This window comes from Syngnathus floridae, chromosome 5 (genome assembly GCF_059516105.1).
Source record: "Syngnathus floridae isolate MCC-2025c chromosome 5, RoL_Sflo_1.0, whole genome shotgun sequence".
Classification (NCBI taxonomy): domain Eukaryota; kingdom Metazoa; phylum Chordata; class Actinopteri; order Syngnathiformes; family Syngnathidae; genus Syngnathus; species Syngnathus floridae.
Genome location: NC_142417.1, coordinates 5,311,940 through 5,332,860, shown reverse-complemented (window position 1 = coordinate 5,332,860; position 20,921 = coordinate 5,311,940). Strand labels below are relative to the sequence as shown.

At 43.6% G+C, this 20,921-nt stretch overlaps 6 protein-coding genes across 9 annotated transcripts; 1 reads left to right on the top strand and 5 right to left on the bottom strand.

Moving 5' to 3' along the window:
* The first annotated feature begins 1,892 nt into the window (after positions 1-1,892).
* On the top strand, positions 1,893-3,331 carry mrpl40 (mitochondrial ribosomal protein L40). Its single transcript, XM_088376541.1, has 5 exons — positions 1,893-2,063; positions 2,188-2,265; positions 2,392-2,547; positions 2,755-2,836; positions 2,921-3,331. The coding sequence occupies exons 1-5, from the start codon at positions 2,002-2,004 to the stop codon at positions 3,146-3,148; spliced, it is 606 nt and encodes a 201-aa protein (XP_088232667.1). The 5' UTR covers positions 1,893-2,001; the 3' UTR covers positions 3,149-3,331.
* Positions 3,149-4,379, bottom strand: c5h22orf39 (chromosome 5 C22orf39 homolog). The gene is made up of 3 exons (XM_088376542.1): positions 4,188-4,379; positions 3,661-3,828; positions 3,149-3,583 (listed from the first exon to the last, which is right to left on the bottom strand). Exons 1-3 carry the CDS (start codon positions 4,215-4,217, stop codon positions 3,452-3,454), a joined length of 330 nt encoding a protein of 109 aa, XP_088232668.1. The 5' UTR covers positions 4,218-4,379; the 3' UTR covers positions 3,149-3,451.
* On the bottom strand, positions 4,372-7,862 carry ufd1l (ubiquitin recognition factor in ER associated degradation 1). Of its 2 annotated transcripts, none has more exons than XM_088376538.1 (12): positions 7,703-7,862; positions 7,373-7,505; positions 6,900-6,932; positions 6,680-6,801; positions 6,422-6,552; positions 6,258-6,330; positions 5,705-5,773; positions 5,562-5,630; positions 5,433-5,483; positions 5,270-5,358; positions 5,098-5,182; positions 4,372-5,005 (listed from the first exon to the last, which is right to left on the bottom strand). In XM_088376538.1, exons 1-12 carry the CDS (start codon positions 7,703-7,705, stop codon positions 4,931-4,933), a joined length of 933 nt encoding a protein of 310 aa, XP_088232664.1. In that variant the 5' UTR covers positions 7,706-7,862; the 3' UTR covers positions 4,372-4,930. The 2 variants fall into 2 exon arrangements, with proteins under 2 accessions (XP_088232664.1, XP_088232665.1); XM_088376539.1 differs by having other exon boundaries at positions 7,373-7,460; positions 7,703-7,848.
* A 460-nt stretch (positions 7,863-8,322) lies between these two features.
* On the bottom strand, positions 8,323-15,086 carry dhx37 (DEAH (Asp-Glu-Ala-His) box polypeptide 37). 2 transcript variants are annotated; one of them, XM_088376537.1, is made up of 27 exons: positions 14,842-15,086; positions 14,612-14,713; positions 14,376-14,545; positions 14,175-14,287; positions 13,619-13,991; positions 13,396-13,544; positions 13,239-13,331; positions 13,072-13,168; positions 12,787-12,900; positions 12,490-12,706; positions 12,278-12,376; positions 12,131-12,201; positions 11,915-12,050; positions 11,768-11,844; positions 11,431-11,663; positions 11,140-11,251; positions 10,962-11,068; positions 10,664-10,852; positions 10,391-10,515; positions 10,205-10,321; positions 9,875-10,047; positions 9,691-9,805; positions 9,405-9,542; positions 9,223-9,317; positions 8,856-8,929; positions 8,667-8,764; positions 8,323-8,580 (listed from the first exon to the last, which is right to left on the bottom strand). In XM_088376537.1, exons 2-27 carry the CDS (start codon positions 14,709-14,711, stop codon positions 8,504-8,506), a joined length of 3,462 nt encoding a protein of 1,153 aa, XP_088232663.1. In that variant the 5' UTR covers positions 14,712-14,713; positions 14,842-15,086; the 3' UTR covers positions 8,323-8,503. The 2 variants fall into 2 exon arrangements, with proteins under 2 accessions (XP_088232663.1, XP_088232662.1); XM_088376536.1 differs by having other exon boundaries at positions 14,612-14,717; positions 14,842-15,085.
* A 320-nt stretch (positions 15,087-15,406) lies between these two features.
* gp1bb (glycoprotein Ib platelet subunit beta) lies at positions 15,407-16,882 on the bottom strand. The gene is made up of 2 exons (XM_088375992.1): positions 16,416-16,882; positions 15,407-16,314 (listed from the first exon to the last, which is right to left on the bottom strand). The coding sequence occupies exon 2, from the start codon at positions 16,301-16,303 to the stop codon at positions 15,686-15,688; it is 618 nt and encodes a 205-aa protein (XP_088232118.1). The 5' UTR covers positions 16,304-16,314; positions 16,416-16,882; the 3' UTR covers positions 15,407-15,685.
* Positions 16,883-17,022: 140 nt separating this feature from the next.
* Positions 17,023-20,644, bottom strand: LOC148397713 (leucine-rich repeat-containing protein 2-like). Of its 2 annotated transcripts, none has more exons than XM_088375988.1 (10): positions 20,549-20,644; positions 20,198-20,354; positions 20,009-20,115; positions 19,867-19,928; positions 19,308-19,464; positions 19,115-19,251; positions 18,874-19,019; positions 18,648-18,800; positions 18,456-18,577; positions 17,023-18,144 (listed from the first exon to the last, which is right to left on the bottom strand). In XM_088375988.1, exons 1-10 carry the CDS (start codon positions 20,562-20,564, stop codon positions 18,095-18,097), a joined length of 1,107 nt encoding a protein of 368 aa, XP_088232114.1. In that variant the 5' UTR covers positions 20,565-20,644; the 3' UTR covers positions 17,023-18,094. The 2 variants fall into 2 exon arrangements, with proteins under 2 accessions (XP_088232114.1, XP_088232116.1); XM_088375990.1 differs by lacking the exon at positions 20,549-20,644 and adding an exon at positions 20,401-20,535 and having other exon boundaries at positions 20,198-20,333.
* Between the last annotated feature and the right edge of the window lie 277 nt (positions 20,645-20,921).

The window sequence follows — 20,921 nt, the reverse complement described above, 5'->3', positions numbered from 1 at the left end:
AGCCTAACCCTAAGCCTCAGCACAGCAAAAGCAAGCCTAACCCTTACCCTAACCTCTAACCCTCTAACTCTAACCTTAAGCCTAGCTCTAAACCTCGCTCTAACCCTAACCCTAGTTCTAACCCTAGCTCTAACCCTGACCGTAGCCCTAGCTCTAACCCTAGCCCTAGCTCTAGCTTTAACCCTAACTCTAACCCAAACCCTAGCTCTAAGCCTGACCCTACCTGCAACCCTAACCCTAGCTCTAACCTTATCTAAGAAGACTAGATCAGTGAAAATCTTTTGGGTCCCACTGAGATTCAAACCGAGGTCGCTGGGGTGACAGCCCAGAGCACTAACCACTACCCTATGGCAGCCTTGCTCTCGTTGCATGGAACATGGCTGGTTTTATGGAGCAGCTCACAAGCGACTAGCTGAAGACTCCACAGCAGATGTAATCACAACACGTTGTGTACACGAACACCTAGCAAAGTACAATGTAAAATGACACTTTCGAAGTACCCAAAGTTAAACTTACAAAAGAAAACCCATAACAAATAAAACTTACACAAGAAGAGCCCTAACGTGGCACTTGACAGCTGTCAGTGTCAAATGCAAAATGTAAACAAGGACCATGTGAAAATTAGGTCAATGCAATCTCCGGTTAGAATATGTTATTTTGTAGGTATTAACAAGTAGAATAGTTTTAAATTAGTCACAATTATTTAGGCAGATAATTATGGGATATTTTGTTACACTACACGAGGTAAAAAAAATAATAAAATAAATAAGAAAGTGGAGCGAACAATTTGGTGAACGATTCTTTTGAACAAATATTTTGAGTGAACCGACTCTAAAGATTCAGTTCACTCGATAACTGGAATGCACAGCAGTAGTACAAAACAGTGCAAGCAATTTTAGACCGCCGGTCGAAATAGCCGACTGGTTAGTGACTCGAGCTCTTGCTCGGTAAGAATTTGGTTTGATCCCAGGTACGGGAAATTATCTTAATGTGCTTTATTCATTTATTCTTTTTTTTAAACCTTGTGTTGTGTACCTATTGAAGGTGTACCTACACATATTGTCATATAAAGCATGATTAAGCTGATTTTTGTGTTTTAATTGGCGAATAAAGAAACAAGGAATAAAACACCAGACAAGTTTTAACATAAATGTTTATTAAAAATAATAATATTAAAAGCAAATTTCAAACCAGCAATCTAATGTGAAATTGCAGTAGATATATTGGATAACAATATTTAGGCGTATATAGGTATACACGTTGTTAAAAAACGACTATAAGTGTTATACTACGACACAAGTGTTTACCAGCTCAGTGGCCGGAGAGGAGAGTGTCCGCCCTGAGATTGGGAGGTTGTGGGTTCAAACCCCTACCGAGTCATACCAGTGACTATAACAATGATACCCATTTCTTCCCTGCTTGGCACTCAGTGTAAGGGGTTGAAATGGGGCCCACCCCCCTGCTGCTCACGATCATTGGGACTTTTGGCGTATGAAGCACTTAACCCAATGTCTGATATGTATGTTTTAATTGGCGAATATAAAAACAAGGAATAAAACACCAGACAAGTTTTAACATAAATGTTTATTAAAAATAATAATATTAAAAGTAAATTTCAAACCAGCAATCCAATGTGAAATTGCAGTAGATATATTGGATAACAACAGGAAGTTCGTGAAAAGGAAGTTACGATAAATACGATATAATAAAATAAACGAATATAATAGTCAAAAAATATAAATACAACTCTTACTATGTTTTTGAAAAGCAAATTCGTCGTACATTAATAGTAATTTTAGTACATAAAGGTGAACAAAATGAAAGTCTATATTATTTATCCACCACAAAATTCGCGAATGTGCTTTAGCAAAATAAAAGCTCGCTAGCTTTAACTGGTCTTACGTCATCAATCCGCGCCACGACTTTTCCCAGCGAGGTGATACGCGTATACACGCGAATTAAATTGACAGTTTTGACAGCTTTAGTGAATTAAAAAAAAACATGACTGCGGCTATAACTCGTTGTATCGGTAGGATTTTATCTCGGAAGACCGCTGCGATGACGTAAGTTTAGAAAGCGATATTTTGACCGAAGCCAAGTCCCTTGCGGCTTAAGGTTATTCACTGGACTATTGCTTCTGTAGCCTGTTTACCCTTACCCTCTTTCCTGTTGTGTCTGGCTTGTTAGTGGTCTGGCAGAAAATGGTGGCATTCACAGTCCTTGGTTTACTGCAGCGATGACACTAAGGACGTCTGCTCCGCTCAAGTAGGATTTATACTGGAACATGACATTTCACTAAAAACCAAGACCAATGACCATTGTACTTTTAGCAAGATAGTTTTGCTAGTTTATAGTTTTTGTTGAGTGTGTGTCCTTCTTTTTTTTTTAAAGTGCGGAGCCCAAAAAGAAGAAGAAAGTGGATCCCAGAAGAGAGACGATGATGAGGGAAAGGCTAAAGAAGAGGTTGAAAAAGTTGGAGAAGGTTCCGCCAGAGCTGATCCCAATCGAGGACTTAATCACTCCAGCCAAATGTTTGGATGAGACCAGGTGCAATCTTGCTTCTCGACTCTCACTTTTTCCTAAACTAATCTAACACTAATAAGTGTTAGGAGTCGACAGCATGAGCGATTCTTCTCATCATTCAAATATTTTATGACATCTTTACTAACACCTGTTAATTATTTGGTTGTCTTACATTTTCTTATTTCCTATGGGAAAATTGTTTTGAATACTGATTTTGTTATCTTTACTAAGGGTCCGCTCCGCTCCCAGGCTGTCATTTGAAGAAAGTGAAGACCGAGCTCTGTTGTTGAAGGAGTGGTCCCGATACAAACATGTAATCACCTTCTCAACAAAAGCAAAATAAAAAAGGGTCATACAGTTTGTAGACTACTTGCGACATCTGTTTTTTTTTTTGCAGGAGCAGCACTTGGCTGAGATGGACGCCATCGAGCTTGCCCTCAAAGCCCAGAAGGAGGCACTGGATGAGCTTAAGGCAGAATCAGAAGAGCTTTACCAGGCAGCACTGAAACCAGATCCCCTCTTGTTCCCTTTCTCCCACGAGGGCCCCTCTTCCACGCCACCAATCAGCAGTTATGAAGCGCCCGATGGGAAGTACACCGACGTCACAAAAGTCTACACGCAGTGATGAGCGGGAAGATGCATTTAATTAAATGGAAAAACAATAGTCTTGTACTCTCACCTACTGGATTAACAATACATGTATGAACCATCAAGCAATCATGCAATCCAAAGAGGTTTGACTTTGTATGTATATTATGTATAAAGGCCTGAAGCATCAAATCAGCAATAAAGACTAACCTGAGTTAAAGTCCCAAGTGTTTAGTCCTCAAACAGCATTCAGTTATGCGATATACAGAACAGCACTGTGTAATGACAAAGATTCAATGTGTATTTCCTTACATTTACAGCGTCATTTGCCTGTGTCGGTTCAAGAGTCCTGAGGTTTTTCATAGTTGAGGGGCAAGTGCCAGTCACTGGGTGGGTCTCGCCTCAGCTCCCACACCGGGGGGAACTTCCTCTGCTCCGCTACTCGGCTCCTTTCGCTTGTCTGCAGTAATTCCTGTAAATCCCAATTCAGTGTTTGTTTGCATCATTGCATTCTTTACTAATGATAATAATGAATGGCACATTTTTCACCTTGGCCTCAGCGCTTGTGTTCTTCTCGCATGCTTTACAGTTGTAGTAGTCTTCTTTCCATTGCTGGCAGGATGGAGAGGTACCGTAAGTGTAGTAGTGATGGAAACGATTCCACAAGCTCTTGCAGTGTTTGTATTCACTCCAGTAGTTGCTGCAGGCGCGTGGTGTCTGCAAAAAAAAAGCCAGCAAAGGTGATTGTTTTACCTGTTACAAGAAATTGCACCGTGAATACCACAATCCGACCTACTTACAATAAAAAAAATTGCAGTTATGATTATGTAAACTCCGTAAAATGAACTCAAGTACACGAGGTTTGAACAACTACACACATTAAAACACACATTGTTCTTTACGTCTCAAGAAAATGTTTTAAACAGCTAATTGCTAACGTAGTAACGCGAAGACGTTTCTTTGCAAATTATCAGTTGAAACTTTATCATTACCACAAAGCAATATTCTGTAACGGAACGCCGAGAACACCTCTAGCTCAATAAATAAACATAATAGAACGTCAATGTGTATTTTACCCTCCATTCTCTCTCCACTGACGTTCCCATTGCTAGCTTGGCTTGCTAACGAAAGATGCGTTCACTTACACTCGTATTTTTTAGTGCTCGTTTCATGCTAGACATTGTAGAAATATTTTAACTCAGTAAATATCAGCAAAGATGTATTCAATGTTGCAGTTCATAAACATAAGAACAGCAACCACACTTTTAACAATCCTTTATTCATCTATAAATAAAGAAAAAAGAAAATATTTGAGATCCCTAAAATAACAAGAAAAATTTAACGCATTTTTCATCATTATTAAAATCAAGTTCAAAAAATATTGCACCCATTTTGTCACAACAATGGGCCATAATAGGGGAGCAAAATGTATGAAGTGGACTGTAAATCGTCAACAATGGAAAATAGCAAGCAAACGTAACCTTCAAGTAAGAGGCAATTCAAATCCAAATAAAAATGCTTCAAAGGTGAATCTTGGTCATGTTTTGGTAAAATAATCTAAACCAACCACCAACACAATTGGGAGTACAAAAATCACTGCTGGCAGCATTTTATGTATCGCAGCTTCAATTCAACAAAAAAGGGACTGCCCCAGTTGTAATCAAGTACAAGCCAACCTCCACAGCACAACTGCAATTTCAAAGCGTTGTCTCGGTGTGCCTGAAAGAATGTTTTCACTTTGCAGGCGTAGGTGACAAGACATGTTGTGTGTGTGTGAGTTTGTGCACATGAGCCTTCAAATCTTTTTTGCCAGAGCTCATCATGGCTTTCTGCCCTTCTTGCGTAATGATTGTCCTTCTCCGGAGAAGGCGATGAATCTGTTCATGGCGTCATCCTGAGAGGCAAAGCAAAGAGTTTTGATTGCAAAACCTTGGAATAAAAGTCACACTTGAACTGTAATGCGCTTAAACATTTCACCAGACTGACATCGTCAGGCATTCTTCTCGGCAGTGGCCTTGAGTTTCGAATGAACGTGATCCGGCCGACTTTAAACTCGTAGTTGGGGATACCTCTGCGTGACAAAACAATATCATTGACTACTTTGTTTTTAATCGATCCTAAACTACCACCATCCATTCTTGAAAACACTCAGTTTGACCTGATAATGTCGCTGGGGCCCAGCGGAGCAGGGCTGGGCTCGATCCCTTTGGTTTTACCATCCAAACGGTTGCCAGAACCAGTGAAGGCCTGAAGAGAACACACGCATTGTCATCAGACAAAAGACCCGAACACACCAGTCAACTTCATTAACAATCGCTCACTCGGAATCGTGTGTCCATATCGGCATAAGTGCTTGGATCTGCGTCGTCCTCCTGAGAAGGTGAGGACAAACACATTTTATGGAGCCAGCAAAACTTGTACAAGCAGGCATGTTGCAATGCGGCACGTACAGTCGGTTCTTCTTGGTGATGAGGCCTGCGTTCGGGCTCTTTGTAACCAAGCGGCGCATCAAAATCCACCTGGGAGTGACAACACGGATTAAAAGTGGGACTGAAGCACGCTAATTGTACATTGCAGGTCAAATCATACTTACATTCATGTCACACTCAATGATGGATACTGCTTTGTCTGGCTTGGTCTCCATCACACGCAGCTCATAAATCTAAAGACAGTTGGAGGAAGCTTCATTTTATTCCACTCAGTAAAAAAAAAATTCAGGTCGCACCAGTTACTATGACATCTGATACTACCTTGTAGATGTTAAGTGCTTCTGTAAATAAACATTAGGTTGTAGGACATATTATATAATATGCATTTCTTGTATTCGTACCAATATGCAGGGTAAAATAATAACAGTTCAAATTGGGAAAATACATTCAGAATTTGCATATAAAGTTGATGTAAAAAATTAACATACCCCTTTTCAAACGTCACATTTTTGTGACGTAAAAAGGAGATAATTTAGTTGCACGTTATGTGTCCAGGCATATAAGTATTACTTTGGCGCCATCTTGTGGAATCTTAGTGTTGTTGTTTGATTAAATCATTGCTCGTGTTTTTTATGTTTGGTCTGTCTGGATTTGTCATGTAGTTAAAAGTGAAATTGACAGTATAGCTCACTGAAGCCCTTGTAAACATCCGTGTACCTTTTCATTATAGTTGATGGCTATGACATCACCCGTGGTCAGGCACGCAAAGTTCCTCAAAGCATTCTCCAGGCTGAAAGAGGGTGTCACAATATTGCTTTTTCACATCACATACCACGATGTAGAAAAGGATCAGTTGGGTGCTGCGCAGTTCTACGTCTTACACTGCTTTGGGGTTTGTAATATCCAAAAAGTCCGGACTCTGCGGCTGGAACTTGGAGTAGGTAGCCACCATGAGGTTAACACTCTCAACCTGGACCAGACCGCCTTCCTCCAGCAGCAGATTCTGCATCATCTGAGGAGCAAATGAAGATAGTGTGAAGATCACTACATTAGGAACACGTTTACAGACATGAAAATGGTCTTGCAAGGAAGCTGTATCTGCATCACTCGGTTTTATGACAATTCTCGGTGTGTCTCACCCAGTGTGGAAGATAGCAGATTCCCTCATCTGCCACAAATTCAAGAACACCACAATGTGTCATTCGGTCTGAGTTCTTGTTGGTCAGCTTGAAGAGCATTGGGTAGGTGATGTTAAGTCTGCCTAGACAGGTGGATAACACACACAGATAGAAATGATAGGATTAGCTAAAAAAAACAAAACAAAGGACATTTCAAGTGGGAATTATGATTAAAACTTACTGAGCTGGTCAAGCGCTGAAGGTGGCATTATGACTGGAGAAAAATAAACAATTACAGTCACAATATTGCTGAAAAATGTATACAGGATGTGCTAACAGGAGTGGAACGAGTCAAATAATTAGGTTCACTTGCACATTCTGACAAGTGCTAATGTAATGTAGCTCACAATATTGCAAAATAATCTTGGAAAAATATGTGAGACACACTTTATAGATTTGAAACGACAATCAGAATTTGAAACCGTTTCACAACTGTTATGAAACGTTATCATGGTTTATCGATCAACTTCAATAGAGAGTGCCATAAATAGCCTGAAGCCTCTTTTATGAAGGGGTGTTCGAAATTCGAAAGTCGGGTCATTCGTAAGTCAAGGTATGGAGCTAGTTTTTTGCCAGCTTCTACATAAACACATACTTTTTTATTTTTTTTACATCACGGTGCATTGTGTGTCATCGTGTATGGATGCGGCTTACTTTTTCCTCCCTTCTCCACGTCGGAGCGGTCGTTGGGACCCGCCAGCATCGACACAGAATAGCATCGGTACTGAGTGGAAAAGCGGTTCTGGAAGCCACGGGACATCGGGTGGTCAAAGAGGTGGAAGGAAAACTGTGCAAGACAAGCCAATTTGTTACGAACTGCAACACGTTGTTAAGGGAGGAATAAAAAATGGTGGTTTGTTCGCGTTAAGTTTCATGATGACGGTGCGTGTTGTTGTTCCTAGCGGCAGCTAGCTTAACAGCATCGAGTTGCAGTAGTATTGACGGCTTCGTCAGCGTTGGCAGATGAAAGCTTTTGTTGCTTACCATGTCGACGTGGTCGTCTTTGCTCCCACGCAACGCCCAAAACAAGAATACGAGCTTGTGTTCGGCTATTTTGACATTTACTTACAAGCCGAGTACTCCCACTGTTGTCTTCCGCCCAAACCGGAAGTGCGGGTGATGTAGTTGATGACGAAGAGGAGCCAACCAATCGTCGGCTCGTAACGTCACGCTCGTATAGTTGCAGTTACAATTTTCTACCCAACAAACAGTAACGCTATTATTCTTGCGGCAATTATTTGGGACGTTAATATCTAACCAATGCTGCAGTGCTTATGCAGAAACTGCTCCCACTATGTAGTTACGGAGAAGTACGGGACTCTGGTAAAAGTAGTCGTGAATCGTTTTTTTAAAGGGACAGTGATTTCCAATTGCATCTGTAATTCGACTGTTTTACCCAAGTAAACGTAAAATTAAATTTATATGCAATAGCTTTTGTGAATATTTTCAAGACCAAGCAGTTTTTTTTTTTAAATCCTCATTAATGTGATCTATAAACTGCACAATGCAACTGAAAGATGAAAGAAAAAAATCAAATAAAAACACCACACCTCCCATGAAGTGTCAGCATCCTGCTCTGGGGCTTTTTCCTCACCATGAAACACAGTGTTAATATTTTAATAAGTCTTATGAAGACCAAATTACACGCACATGATTTACAGGAGCACAATTTTAAAGTCATTTGAACCGTAATCGAGGTCGTTTCTATTAGAAAATGCACGTAAACATGGCTTATAAAATACTATGACAACCAATGCAGGGCTTCTTTCCTTTCAAAAGTTGGCTTTAAACTGGAGGCCAACTTTTGCCGACGTCCTGATGCATGGCCTCAGGTAGCCAAAGGCAGTATTCAGACAGCAAGACTGGGGGTAGAAAACAACAAGGTTAGGCGAAAAGATGTTGAATAAAATCTGACAATCAAGTCTTGGCAGCTACATAAAGTTTGTACATTTATTATCGGTCTTCCACAGGGAGAGGAGAGCGTCTCTGCAGTCGACTCTTTGCGAGACCAGAGCTCCCAGCACGGCTTCTGTCCTCGGCTGCAGCCTAAAGCACAAAGACAGGATAATTTGTTTAATTTCGTTGAACATGAGGAAGTCGTGTGCGTGTGTCTGTGAGAGAGAGAACAATGACTTACTTGGCCCATGATTTCATCATGATGGAGGGGTTTGACAGAAGATGGCTCCTTTGGGCCTTTAGTTTAGGACACACCTGCACAAAACACACAAAAAGTCAGACTACAAGATCGTCTGTAAAATCAATTCCGTTAATTTTAAGGGTCCTAATTGCTAAGAGCAAGAAAACAAGTGGGACAATGCAATATAACCTACATAAATAGTACATAAATACAAAACCATGACCAGGAGATTTAAAAATGTCCTTTGCCACATTTCAGATATAAAATAGGATTTTTTTGTGAAGAATCAACACCAAGTGGGATGCAATCGTGAAGTGGAAATATTCATAACACTCAGTTATTGAGAAAAGTGGAATTGAAGCAGTACCTCTCCATCTAGAATAAATTGAGCAAACAGTTTGTATCTTTCCAGACCATCTGGATACTCCATCTCCACTGCGGGAAGCTTCCAGGCCACTCGAACTGCAGAACACCAAGTGTGCAATTGATGTCAAGAGCAGAGAAAAGACGCACGCAGCATGAATGGCAAAGTCATCAGTGGCAGCTTACAGAAGGTGCTTGAGCGGTGACACCTGACGGTGCCCGTGGAGGAGCAAAAAAATGGCCCCGGTGACTCCAGAGGAGGGTCAAGGTGGCAGTACTGCGGCAGGAGCCGAGGTACCCACTCGGCTTCGACGGCGGACACACCTGACAGAAACACAACACAAAAACGACACACAACTGGTCTTAAAGGGGAACCCAGTGGCCCCCAACCCGAAATTTTAGAAAATTTACCCGAGTAATCAACAGAACATTTGATAGGATCATCGATTTGTTTGCGGCAGCACTAGCTGACCTTTCATGTACATCTTGGTGGTCTCCATTATTTCCTGGTAGACGACAAACTCGGGCAACGTTTTGAAGAGCGGTGATGACGGATGAATGAAGACCGGCTCGTCCATGAGTGGTGTCTGTGGAGAAGAAAAGGGGTGGAAATTTCCATAGAAGAGTGTTTGCAGCTACCATTACCCAAGGCACACCTTGTAAGCCTCCTTCCATTTCGCGTCTAACAATTCCTCCGCTTGTACTCTTCTCGCTAGATGGTCACCGAGGCCTGCTAGAGTGATTTGTCGCAAGCAGACCACCTGGTGCGCCGTAGGGGGACACATTTTGGGGTCGACGAACACTCCCATATCAGGGGACACGGTGTTCACTGGGAAGAAATAAAAGTGCACGGTGCTTCACTTGTCCACAAACCACATGGCAACTACAAGTGGATTTTAATAGATTAGAACATCATGGAAAAGTTCCTAAATTCAAAAAGTAAACCTACGAACTACGAACAAAAACTTCAAATTCACCAACAGTACCTGCATTGGTGAGTTGACTCCTGAGTCGGCGGATCTCCACCATAGCTTTGTACCTCAGACCGTTCTCTTCGCAAAATGAGGGCGTACAACCGGCGAATTCGCACGCGCCGACAGCACCTGACATCACGCGCACACACGCAGTTCACGTTTTAGGCTGGCTCTTGGGATGCCGCGCAGCAAACGTACCCAGCATGACCATGATGTCCCCCAACAAGAGTGACGGTCCTTGCCCCGCCCACAGCCTCCTCATTTGGGCCATCCGAGCGCGACGCTGAGAAAGCTTGGAGTTCTCATCTTCACTCCCTGCCGGTCTGAACAATTAAAAGCATAAATTTAAAATTATCTAGGGGTTCTCAAACTGTGGTCTAGGTACCCCGGGAGTGTCCGTGAGCCGCAGCTTGAGGGTCTGCGAAATATCTGTAAGAAATTATTATGATGTATCGTTTAAGTGCTCGTCACCTGTTGAGGTCTTCAAAAATCTCCCGGACGGTCATGGCAGCGACCGTGGCAATGACATAAGGCAAGCACTCCTGCTGCTGGCCCAGCGCCAGCATTTTGGCGTAGCGCGGTGCTACAGGGAACGAGGCCATAGCTCTACCCAACGGGGTTATGGGGCAGCTCAGCCTCGCTCGCTCCATCTCTCTCATGCTGAAAGAAGACACGAACATTACAAAAACGGCACATCTGATGGCAGAATATAAGAAAGCGACCATGACGTGCTTTGCAAATGAGATGGAAGCAGAGATAGGAAGATTACCTTCTAAGACTAGGTGGCTCTTTGAGAGCTCCTAAGGAGACCAACAACTGTTCTGCTGCCACAAGGGCCTCAGTAGAAGGAGGAGTAGGGAAGGGGAAATTGACCACCTGCAGACATAAAAGTGGGCATTGTCACGCTTATTTTAACAACAGAAATTAGGTGACGAGCTAGAACAAACCTTCTCGATGTTGAGATCCTTCATCTGCAGGACCAGGTCATCTACAGGCCTGCGAGTGATCTCTGCTTCTGAGAACTGACTGAAGTCACCAAAGACTGCGGATGAATACAACCTGCAGTAGAAAGTTTGCATAAAGGGGTGTTTCTTAACCTTTATTGATAAGCCAAAGCGTATACAGTGGTGCCTTGTTTCACCATTTTATCGTTCCGTGACCATAACTTGAATCTTAAATCATTATTCACCACTGAAATGAATAAAAATGTCTTTATTTCTTTCCGGACCCACACTGACCTGTAACAATGTCCTGGCTCTGTTCGTCCCGCTCTGCCCGCCCTCTGATTGGCTGCCGCTTGCGAGATCCACGTAACCTTGAAGGACGACACGCCCGTCACGCGGTCATAGAAGCGCTTCTTCACTCGGCCGCAGTCCACCACGTATTTTATGCCGGGGATGGTCAGCGAGGTCTCAGCCACGTTGGTGGCCACCACACATAGACGAGTGTCAGGGGGAGGGGGCCTGAACACCTGCACGCACGCACGCACACACACACACACACACACACACACACACCCTGGCATTACTGAAAGAAAACACTTTCAATAAGTCTAAACACTCAAATTGATTTCACCTTGGCCTGTTGCTCAGGAGCCAGTAGTGAGTAGAGCGGGAGGACGTACATGGGGATGGACGGGTCAGCCTTCTCTTCTATGAGGACATTCATCATTTGATGTATTCCACAGGTCTCAAGAGTCATGAAATGAGCAGCGAGGCTTGCCTGTGTCGCAAGGATCATCTCCAATGTCCAAGTCAGAGCCTTCGTCCTCGTCCTCAGCTATCCCCGCCTCTCTGTCCTCGTCTCCTTCGTCCACCGGCTGCGCTGAGTAATTGTCCAGGTCGATACGAGGCAGCGACTGCAAACGGAGACAACTCGATGCTTAATAATCTAATCTTTGATCCGTGAAATGACAGACAAGGAAGCACTGCAACGTACAACGCTCTTCTTCTGCTTGGCCCTCTTGAACCTCTTCACGGCTTCTGAGGAATCTGCTTCGTCCTCGTCACCTGAAGAGAAATTTGCTCTTAAACTGAAGCCAAAGCATGGATTATCTTGGATTGTTTTTAAGTGAGCTACACTCACCAATAGTTGTGTTGCCCTTCCTGAAGGGGAAAGCTTTTCTCAGTCTTCTACACAGGCCGTGAACTTCTGCCTGGCCAGTAAGAAATACCAGAATGCCCCCTGAAGCGTGAAGATGGGAAATTGAGTCCACAACTACAAGCATCAAAATTCACCTAGGTGGCAGTTTGGACTTAAAATGTTATCTTGTTAAGGTCAAATTTTCCATGGTGCACCTGAAGGCAACATGCGGTGGATCTTGCAGGTCTTATGAAAGGCCTCTCCGGTGTAATCGTCTAGCGGGGTACGTTTGTTGAAATGCACAGTGACAGGAAACTGCCGAGCGTCCACTTTGATGATAGGCGGAGGCGTTTTGAACAACTTCTGGTTGTCAGTGAAGTCCTCCACGCGCAGAGTGGCGGACATGACCAACAGCTTCATGGGCAAACCTTTCTGAAGATGCACAAAACCAACGATGAACGTTAACACTATATTTAATTGAATTAAAAAAAAAAAAGACACACACGCATCACCTTGTTTCTGAGGGGAACAATACGAGAGAGCAGACCAACGAGAATGTCGGTGTACACGCTTCGCTCGTGGGCCTCGTCTATGATGATCGCGCGGTAACGTCGCAGCAGGAAGTCCTGAGGTCAGATGGTTTCAGCAACCAGTTTTATTTTTTGCATGTACGTTGTGTGTTTGCAGTTTAAAAATAATGATGTTGATTCCATTATTAGGGGCTGCTAATTAAACCATTGATAACAAATACAGTAGAATTTTAAAAAATCTAATCTGTTTATTAGCCGAGTTTCTACCTTCTGGATTTCTTTCAGGAGAACACCATCCGTCATGAATTTGATCTTGGTCTCATCCGTCACGTTGCCCTCGTATCGAATCTGATACGACACCACTCTGAGCGCGCAAACACAGACATCAGACATCATTTTAAAGCAGCAGAAGGCCTAACGGGTGAAAGTGTTACCGTGTGGACAGATTCATCTCTTTGGCGACTCGGTGTGACATGCTGACAGCTGCTACTCTTCTCGGCTCAGTGATGCCAATCATTCCAGTGCCACTGGAGGAGACAATATTAGTGCTTGAATGGGGATTGCAATCATCTCAACGGAGGACCGACTCACCTGGCGTAGCCGGCTTCGTAGAGAAACTGGGGCACTTGTGTTGTTTTGCCACTTCCAGTCTCTCCACAGATGATGACGCAAGGGTTTTCCTTCACAGCCTCCATGATGAGCTGCTCCTCAGCCAACACCGGCAGTTTGAGACGAGCCGCCTGCGTTAGCGGTCACGAGATTGTCGTAAATTTTTGCACAGAGGGAAAAGTGGTTTGCTGTCTCTTTGGCAAACCTGGATTTTGGGTGATCTGTCAACCGGGATGAAGACGGCCGGCTGCGATGTCTTTGAGGTCTCATTGGATATGGACTCCTTAGTCTGTTCTTCTTTCTGAATCTCCTGCTGTTCTTCCTTCTCCTTCTCTTTTACCTCCTCACAGGGAGAACTTGCTTCTTTACACGCGCTCGTCAACGGGGTTTTGTTCACTTTACTGTCTTCTTCCTCTTCATCACTGTCATCATCACTAGTTGAGACATCACTCCTATCTTCAACCTCCTGCTCCTCTTCCTCCTCTTCTTCTTCTTCTTTCCATTTTCGCTTCCTGTTGGCCCCACCGACACTGCTGATCTTTGGTCCAGTTGCGCCATCTACAACTTCATCAGATGACCTGAAAAATGGAGAGGACTAAGTCATCTAAAACCTGTCACACAAGTTGTCTCAATCAGATCACAGGATCGGAAATAGGGGCCATCAAGGAAAAGCAAATTGATATCGGCTAGAAACTAAAATGGAACTGGGGTATCCCTACCACTGCTACTTACCCACTTATTATTTGTTAATCTCAACTTACTGTTTTGTGTGGTAAAGCTTCTCCCCTGTGCCCAGTTTGGATGTAGTGTAAAAGAGCTTCAGTTCAGACTCTGGAACCTGCACCTCAGCCAGTCGAGTCAGGATGTCAGCTCTCTGCAAACAACACCAAAACGTCCATGTGAATCAAAAAAGTGACAAGTCAAAGGATACAGATTTGGAGATCAGAGTGTAGCCCTGTCACCTGAGCTTTCTTCTGCTTCCTCTCGAGCACTTTTTGCAGCTCTTTCTTCTGCTTCTTAGTTAAAGGCTTCTTTTTAGAAACAGGAGTTACTGAAGAGGTCTTCTTTTTTGCCTTGTTGGCTGGTAATACCAAGGCGTTGCTCTCATCGACACCCTTGAGTCTGCTCACATCTACGGTCGAAATTGCTATTAAAATCAGTCCAACGAAAGCGCATTGATGATGACGTTGTCAGTCACCTAGTTCTAATACAATGTCAGCCTTTTTCCCGTTTACTGGTTCTTGATGTTCGCCCTGTTGTCTCCCTTTCCAGTTGTGCTTCTTTCTCAGTTTACCCATCTCTACCTGAGGAAGGGGGAAACCGACACACGCACACATTACGAGCCGGACACTGTTGAGTTGCGATACATACAATAAAATGTTTTTCGAACATTCATTTGCGACTAAAGACATAATGAAATGCACAAACCGTTTATTTCCACGTAGCAAACAATGTCCTGAAATTGGCCACACTTGGTATGGTGGGTTTGCTTCTGCCTCACGTGTAAACAGGAATCCGTCCGTCAATTAAACATGATCGAAAAGAAAACACTCATGCTACAAAGGTTCCTCTTCAAACCGAAGAGTACTAGACATGCGAAATATGAAAGAAAAAAAGAAAACAATGATTGTGTTTGTTTGGTTTTTTGTTTTTTCCAAGAAAATGTGGCAACTGACCTATGCACCTATTCAGAGGAACTCGGCAGAAGCCTCACGAGTGAGTGCAACCATCAAATAGGTCCGTAATAAGAAGTCTCTGCTTCAAAGTACGTTTAACAAAACAAAAGGGAATAAGTTCTGAGAAACAAATGACCAAAGTTTTTTTTCCTCTCTTATCCTAAAAGTAATCCAAGTTAAAATAAATTTTGTTTAGGATAAATAGATAATAAATAAATGTTTTTCGTGGTAATTGGTGTGGTACTTTTTTGTATGTTTTGTAAATAAGAGGCTTGGGGAAAATTTTATTTCCAACAAGAAAAAAGGTAAGGGAAATATGACGTTTACTTAAGATGTCTTTATTAACAAAACATAAAAAAATGAAACAATTTTGCATATTGTTTTCTCCTTAATTTAACATGGTTGGGGGAAAATATTGAGATTAAAAATCTGTTTTCCAAGAGTGACTTGGCCATGGGGGCAGCAAAGACAGTTACAATCAAACAAAACATTCATACAGGATAAGCACATAGACGACATCGTTGAAACTTGTGCATATATATCTTTTTGATTATTTGAAAATTTTGTGAATAATTTTTGTGTTTAACATAGCCATTTCAACTGCTCCTGTCAGTTAAGGGCAAAAAGACAGAATCCCTCTGCGCTTCCCCTTCTGTGAGGCTCTCCTCCTTGGTCCTCCTGGCCTCTCTGGAGAGCTTCTCAAATCGCCTCAGGAACACGATGACACCGGCCAGAAGTGCAGCCTGCACCAGCACAAACACAAACAGCAATGCCTGCGAAGTCAAAGCCAGGTCACAGTACCAGTAATGGCAGGAGTCCAGCACTTCCTGCTCAGTCAGATACTCCACCAGCCTCCCTCTGAGGCGGGGAGGAGAGCTGCAGTTAACGTGGGCCGAGGGACTTCCTCCGGGACGACGTCTCAGCCAGGCTCGCAGGTAGAGGACACCGCAGTCGCAGGTCCACAGGTTTCCATGCAAGGAGACCTCGTGGAGAGACGAGAGCTTGTCGAAAAGGCCGTTCGGGAGGGTGGTCAACCGGTTGTTGTGAAGGAGCAGCTTGGTGGTGCCCGCGGGGAAAACGCTGGGGAGGTGGGAGGATGTAAGAAACCTGCTGCTGCAATCCACTTGGCTGCCATGACAAGAGCAAGGATTGGGGCACGCCAAAGAGATTTGAACTCCAAAGATGAGAAGACACAGAAGATGGAGCCCCGTCATCCTCAAAATGACTGAAGAGAGAAACAAGCGGAATGGTGATGATTCCTAACTTAATGGTGATGGAAGCTGCAAACTTCTCCATTCATTTTATAAGTTGAGAAATGTGACTTACCGTGAGTGTTGTATGTCGTCCCTGCTAAGGCGCGTTGCTCTCGTCAGTTTCAGAGTGTGATGATGCCGGCTGGCCCTCACTGATAAAGACTTCGAACAGGATATGCGCTGTGCACTCACTTCATTTTCACAATAGTTCATCCCCTGATAGGCACTTAGCCAACATTTTAGGATCACAACAAATCAACATATTTAGACATTTATTTTGGTGACATTCTATGTATATTCATTCAAATGCCTTAAAATGAAAATGTATGACTGGAACAAAACTGCAGAACTCACAATTGACATTTTTTTAATACAGTAAAAATAATTAAAAGAACAGAAGAATAACCGAAAAATACAATCCTAATATTTTCTGTCGTCCTACAAATGCATCTCTCTCTCCTAGAATAATAAAATAAAATCGCAGAGGTCACCAATGTATGTGTTTGAAAACTAAATGCTCACATTTCTCAAGACTTACAGCTATTACGTACGCCAATGTAACGTGTCAAAGGACAAAGGAAGAATGGCTTGCTCGAGATAAATGATTCCGAAAATCGTCCCACAAGCTCTTTGACAACCGGAAAAGATGGACAACTCCTTCACAGGAACCATTAACAGAATGTCAAGAAACAATGTTTATTATTTGTCAAGTTGGACAGAAGGAAGATGCACTTTTCCTTCTATTGGCATTCATTCACACACTGCTCATCTTCATTGGCACAATTCACACTTTCCAAACAGAACAAGATTTGCTCCTCCACGAAAGCAAAAAAAAAATGTTAGATAAGGTTTCGACCGTGTAAAACCATCAGTTTTAAACCGGCCAACCAATAACAAAAAAAAAGCTTCTCTGGATCCTCAATTGATATGAATAATACATTCCTTAACGCTTATCAGATGAATTTAAATAAATGGAAAGCAATTTGTGCAGAGACGACTAGGACTATTACAGAGCCCGAGGAAGAGGATTAAAAAACAAACACACTGAATAAAAAACAGCATTCAAATCTAAATGCCACAGTCATACCCTGACAAAATATGCCCCAAAGTTAAAAAGAAAACACTCATAATACAAAAGTTCCGCTTCAAACCGAAGAATACTAGACGTGAAATATTGAAGAAAAAAGTCACTAGTTCATCGCCTAATAAACTCTTAGGTTTTAGGCATGGGCAACATGGGCGGGCTGCCCAGGGCCGTATTTTATATGTGAGGTGTCAGCTTCAAAAAATAATTTGCGCCGCAACGCAATTTTTGCACTACGTTTATTACTGTGTGGGGAGTTGGCAATTTAGCGCCCCCTTCAGGGGAATTGCAATGTTTCTTGTCCATACACGCCTTCAGGTGGACTACAGATCAGTTCGGTGATAAATGTTTGGGATTGTTGAAGATTTGATTGCAATTGAAACTAACAAAACAGACGTCAAGCGATATTTTCTTGCTCAGACTTGAATGTTCTTTACTAGCAGCACTAATTTGATATTTTCAGCAGCAAAGCTTGGAAATTATATTTGAGTTTCCCGCCCCTTTACCCCCCCACACAAAAAAAAAAAAAAAAGATTCTGGGCAGTTGGGAAAATTCCTGAAGCAGAGATGCCTAGTTAATGTTAAAAACAATCTTCGAGATGGACGACGACGGATCAATTCGATTCCAGTTTAGCATAACTGATGCGGCGCTTCCCGGGTGGGTGTGGTCACAGCACACAGGAAATGGTCACCTTGGTGGTGGAGTAAGGCGTGTCCTCTGTTGGGGACAAATTCTACGTTTACTTTGAAATAAAGTCTGGCATCAAGTCCGTAATTGATGTACTATCAATTGACTTTTTTAAAGTAGTTGTTTGAAATTTCAACAAAAGTCACTCCTCCATGACACTTCAAAATGAAAGTCACGTTAAAATCCAACTTCGCTCAATGACGTCAAAATAAATGTCAAGTCAAAAACGCGAAAAAATGAAAATGATGTGAAGTCAACCAATGACTGTTGTAAAATAAAAGCTTGTCCAAAGGCACTTGAAATACTCTCATTCAGTTTTGTTGTGAAACGTGACCTCTGACCTCTGTCCTTCAGTGTGTTGATGTAAGCGTCCATGAATTCTTTCTCCCTGCCGTCCTTCGGCTCCTCACCGCCGTCTTCCGTCGTCTTGCCGCTGGCGGGACTGTCGTACAGACGGATGAACCTCAACACGCACACGCATGAACGTCATTTGTTATCCAAAAAGTCTCCGGTGTGTGTCTGCGCACACGTACTTGATGCTGGGGTTGCTGCAGAGTCGCGTGGGTACACAAACGAGCTGGTCGCCACTGACGACGATCATTTTGAGCGTGGAGATGTTGGTGAGGCAGTGAGGAAGATACGAAAGGCGGTTCTTGTGCACGAACAACGTCACCAGCTCCTTCAGCCTGACACACACACACACACACACACACGAATTGAAACAAACACGCGCGCGCAACCCAAACACGTGCTTGCGACCTATCCATGTCCTCTGGCAGGTCGATGAGTCGATTGTCGCTGAGGTCGAGAAACTGTAGTGAGCTCATCCTGAGAGCGCACACGGGGATTGATGCAAACTCGTTCTCCGCAATGTCCAGGTGAGCCAGGTGCTTCAGAGAACTCAGCTGAAAACGCACACACATACACATGATGATTATTATCACGTATGTTTAGATGCCAACACAAGCCAATAAGAGCCACGAGCCGTGATGCGGGAGACCTCGAAAGGCAGCTCGGAGAGGTTACGGTTTCCAGCTAGCTCCAGCCGTTCCAGGCTGCGGCACATCCCCAGCTGAGCGGGAACGCAAGACAGTCGGTTGTAGCTGATGTTGAGCCAGCGCAAGTGGCCCAGTTTTCCTGGCAAAGGAGGCCAAGTTGAGACAGACGAAGACCCAGACCCCGGCAGTCCTCACCGATGTCAGGAGGCAGCAGGGCCAGTTTGTTCTTGGACAGTTCCAAAACCCTCAGCAGGCTGAAGGACGCTAAATAGTCGGGAAGCTTCTGGATTTTGGTGCCACTCACGTGCCACTCCAGCAAAAACGTCTTCCACTCCAGATCTTTCGGCAAATCCTGAGCACATCAGAGTTGGGTTTTGTCCTGCCATCATCACATTGACTTGTACTCTTGAGACTTGCTGCAAACATTTGTGCAATCAGATATGAAATGAAGACCCTGGCAAGCTGCTGTTGCAGGCCTGGCTGGCACTCAGGTGCTCACTGAAGGAAGAGGAGAAGCTACCACTTGGGAAAGGAAAAAAAAAAAACGCGCAAAAAACTTGCACTAAATGAGGCACTTGGCGAGTTTTGCTTGCCTCCCTTCTTGGAACGAGAAAGTTCCCCAATTTCAAACTTAACATACTGCTGCTTTCTGCGGTAACCTCAAGTCCGTTTTGCTTTTTTGTGTCGTTTTTGGTGCTCTTTCACTTTCTCCACTTTGTCGAATTGACTTACAAGCTTGAGCTCGCTCACTCACCTTCCACTGCTCCCCGGACAGTCGAAAGGACAAGGCGCTCTCATCGCTGTCGGCCAAAACGCCTGAAAGCGCAGCAGAACATGTGTCTCTGTTTGAGGGCGACTAATCTGTTTAGGAATTCTTTCCTGCTACCTGTGCGTACCTGTGCGTGTGTCGCGCGCGGGTGTTGGCGGGTCGTCGTTGAGCAGGTGGCGTTGATGCGTGTCGAGCGTCCGGCAATAGAGGCGATACTGCCACCGTTGTTCGATCCTGCGCACACGCACCTTGAGTCATCTTCAAATCACACGATGGCGATTCTATTATGTGGACGGCAGCCGATGGATTGTCTGACTTTGGCAGGGCGCTCCTCTCTTTTCTTTGCTGCTCTTTCTTCTCCCGCTGCCGATGTTTCCGGGCGCGCGATTCCCAAACGCTGAGCAAACGGGAGACGTCACAGGTTGCCACCGCGCCGCACTTCATCTCGCTTGCTGGAAGAATGCAAGAGGAAGCTGGAAGAAAGAAACAGGGGGGAAAAACTGTTGTCAAATTGCTTACTTCTGATGTTTTGCTGCTGCACAACCTGCACGCTCACAGAGAATGCGTCAGAGAGCTATTTGTAGCAGGCGGCGGGGTCTGTCACCCGACACCGTCGAGCCTCGCAGTGTTTGAAAACATGTGCACAGAACCAAGACAAGGACTTTACCTGACTTTTCTTGCATTTTCTCTTCAAGCACCAAGATGGCGTCCGAGCACTTCAGAGTTCGCAATGGTTTTGTACTTGTTTTCAAGATTTATTTCAATTTGAAAAGCGCAATGATTAAAAAGCGCAATGGTCCAATTCATCTGAAAATTCGATAGTGTATTCGATCCATTAATTATTGAACGAGATTGATTGCTAGAGTTTTTTGGGTGACACGGCAGGGGAACATTTCCCCTGCCAAGTTGACATTCGAGACTGCAAAATTTTGAATGAAAGTTTATGTACTTTCGGATTAAAGATGGCCCCTTTTCACCCATGGTACAATTTAATTAATTTGCAATACAAAGTTCGGTCCATGTGAGGAACATCCCTTGAC

Bases quoted from the DNA above. Each gene is read 5' to 3' on its own strand.
- mrpl40 (XM_088376541.1), top strand. From the start codon at position 2,002: ATGACTGCGGCTATAACTCGTTGTATCGGTAGGATTTTATCTCGGAAG. The intron at 2,064-2,187 runs GTAAGTTTAGAA...CTGGCTTGTTAG, and splicing joins CGGAAGACCGCTGCGATGAC to TGGTCTGGCAGAAAATGGTG. The intron at 2,266-2,391 runs GTAGGATTTATA...TTTTTTTTAAAG, and splicing joins AGGACGTCTGCTCCGCTCAA to TGCGGAGCCCAAAAAGAAGA.
- c5h22orf39 (XM_088376542.1), bottom strand. From the start codon at position 4,217: ATGGGAACGTCAGTGGAGAGAGAATGGAGG. The intron at 3,829-4,187 runs GTAAAATACACA...TTTTTTTTGCAG, and splicing joins CAGTGGAGAGAGAATGGAGG to ACACCACGCGCCTGCAGCAA. The intron at 3,584-3,660 runs GTGAAAAATGTG...TGGGATTTACAG, and splicing joins ACACAAGCGCTGAGGCCAAG to GAATTACTGCAGACAAGCGA.
- ufd1l (XM_088376538.1), bottom strand. The intron at 6,331-6,421 runs GTAAGACGTAGA...ACCCTCTTTCAG, and splicing joins ATTACAAACCCCAAAGCAGT to CCTGGAGAATGCTTTGAGGA. The intron at 5,006-5,097 runs GTCAGTCTGGTG...TTTGCCTCTCAG, and splicing joins CGAGAAGAATGCCTGACGAT to GATGACGCCATGAACAGATT.
- dhx37 (XM_088376537.1), bottom strand. From the start codon at position 14,711: ATGGGTAAACTGAGAAAGAAGCACAACTGGAAAGGGAGACAACAGGGC. The intron at 10,853-10,961 runs GTAATCTTCCTA...GTCTTCTTTCAG, and splicing joins GAGCCACCTAGTCTTAGAAG to CATGAGAGAGATGGAGCGAG. The intron at 8,765-8,855 runs GTAAGTCATTGT...TTTGTGCTTTAG, and splicing joins ATGATGAAATCATGGGCCAA to GCTGCAGCCGAGGACAGAAG.
- gp1bb (XM_088375992.1), bottom strand. From the start codon at position 16,303: ATGACGGGGCTCCATCTTCTGTGTCTTCTCATCTTTGGAGTTCAAATC.
- LOC148397713 (XM_088375988.1), bottom strand. The intron at 19,929-20,008 runs GTACGCACAGGT...CTGCGCTTTCAG, and splicing joins CGCGCGCGACACACGCACAG to GCGTTTTGGCCGACAGCGAT. The intron at 18,145-18,455 runs GTCAGAGGTCAC...TGTCCCCAACAG, and splicing joins CAACACACTGAAGGACAGAG to AGGACACGCCTTACTCCACC.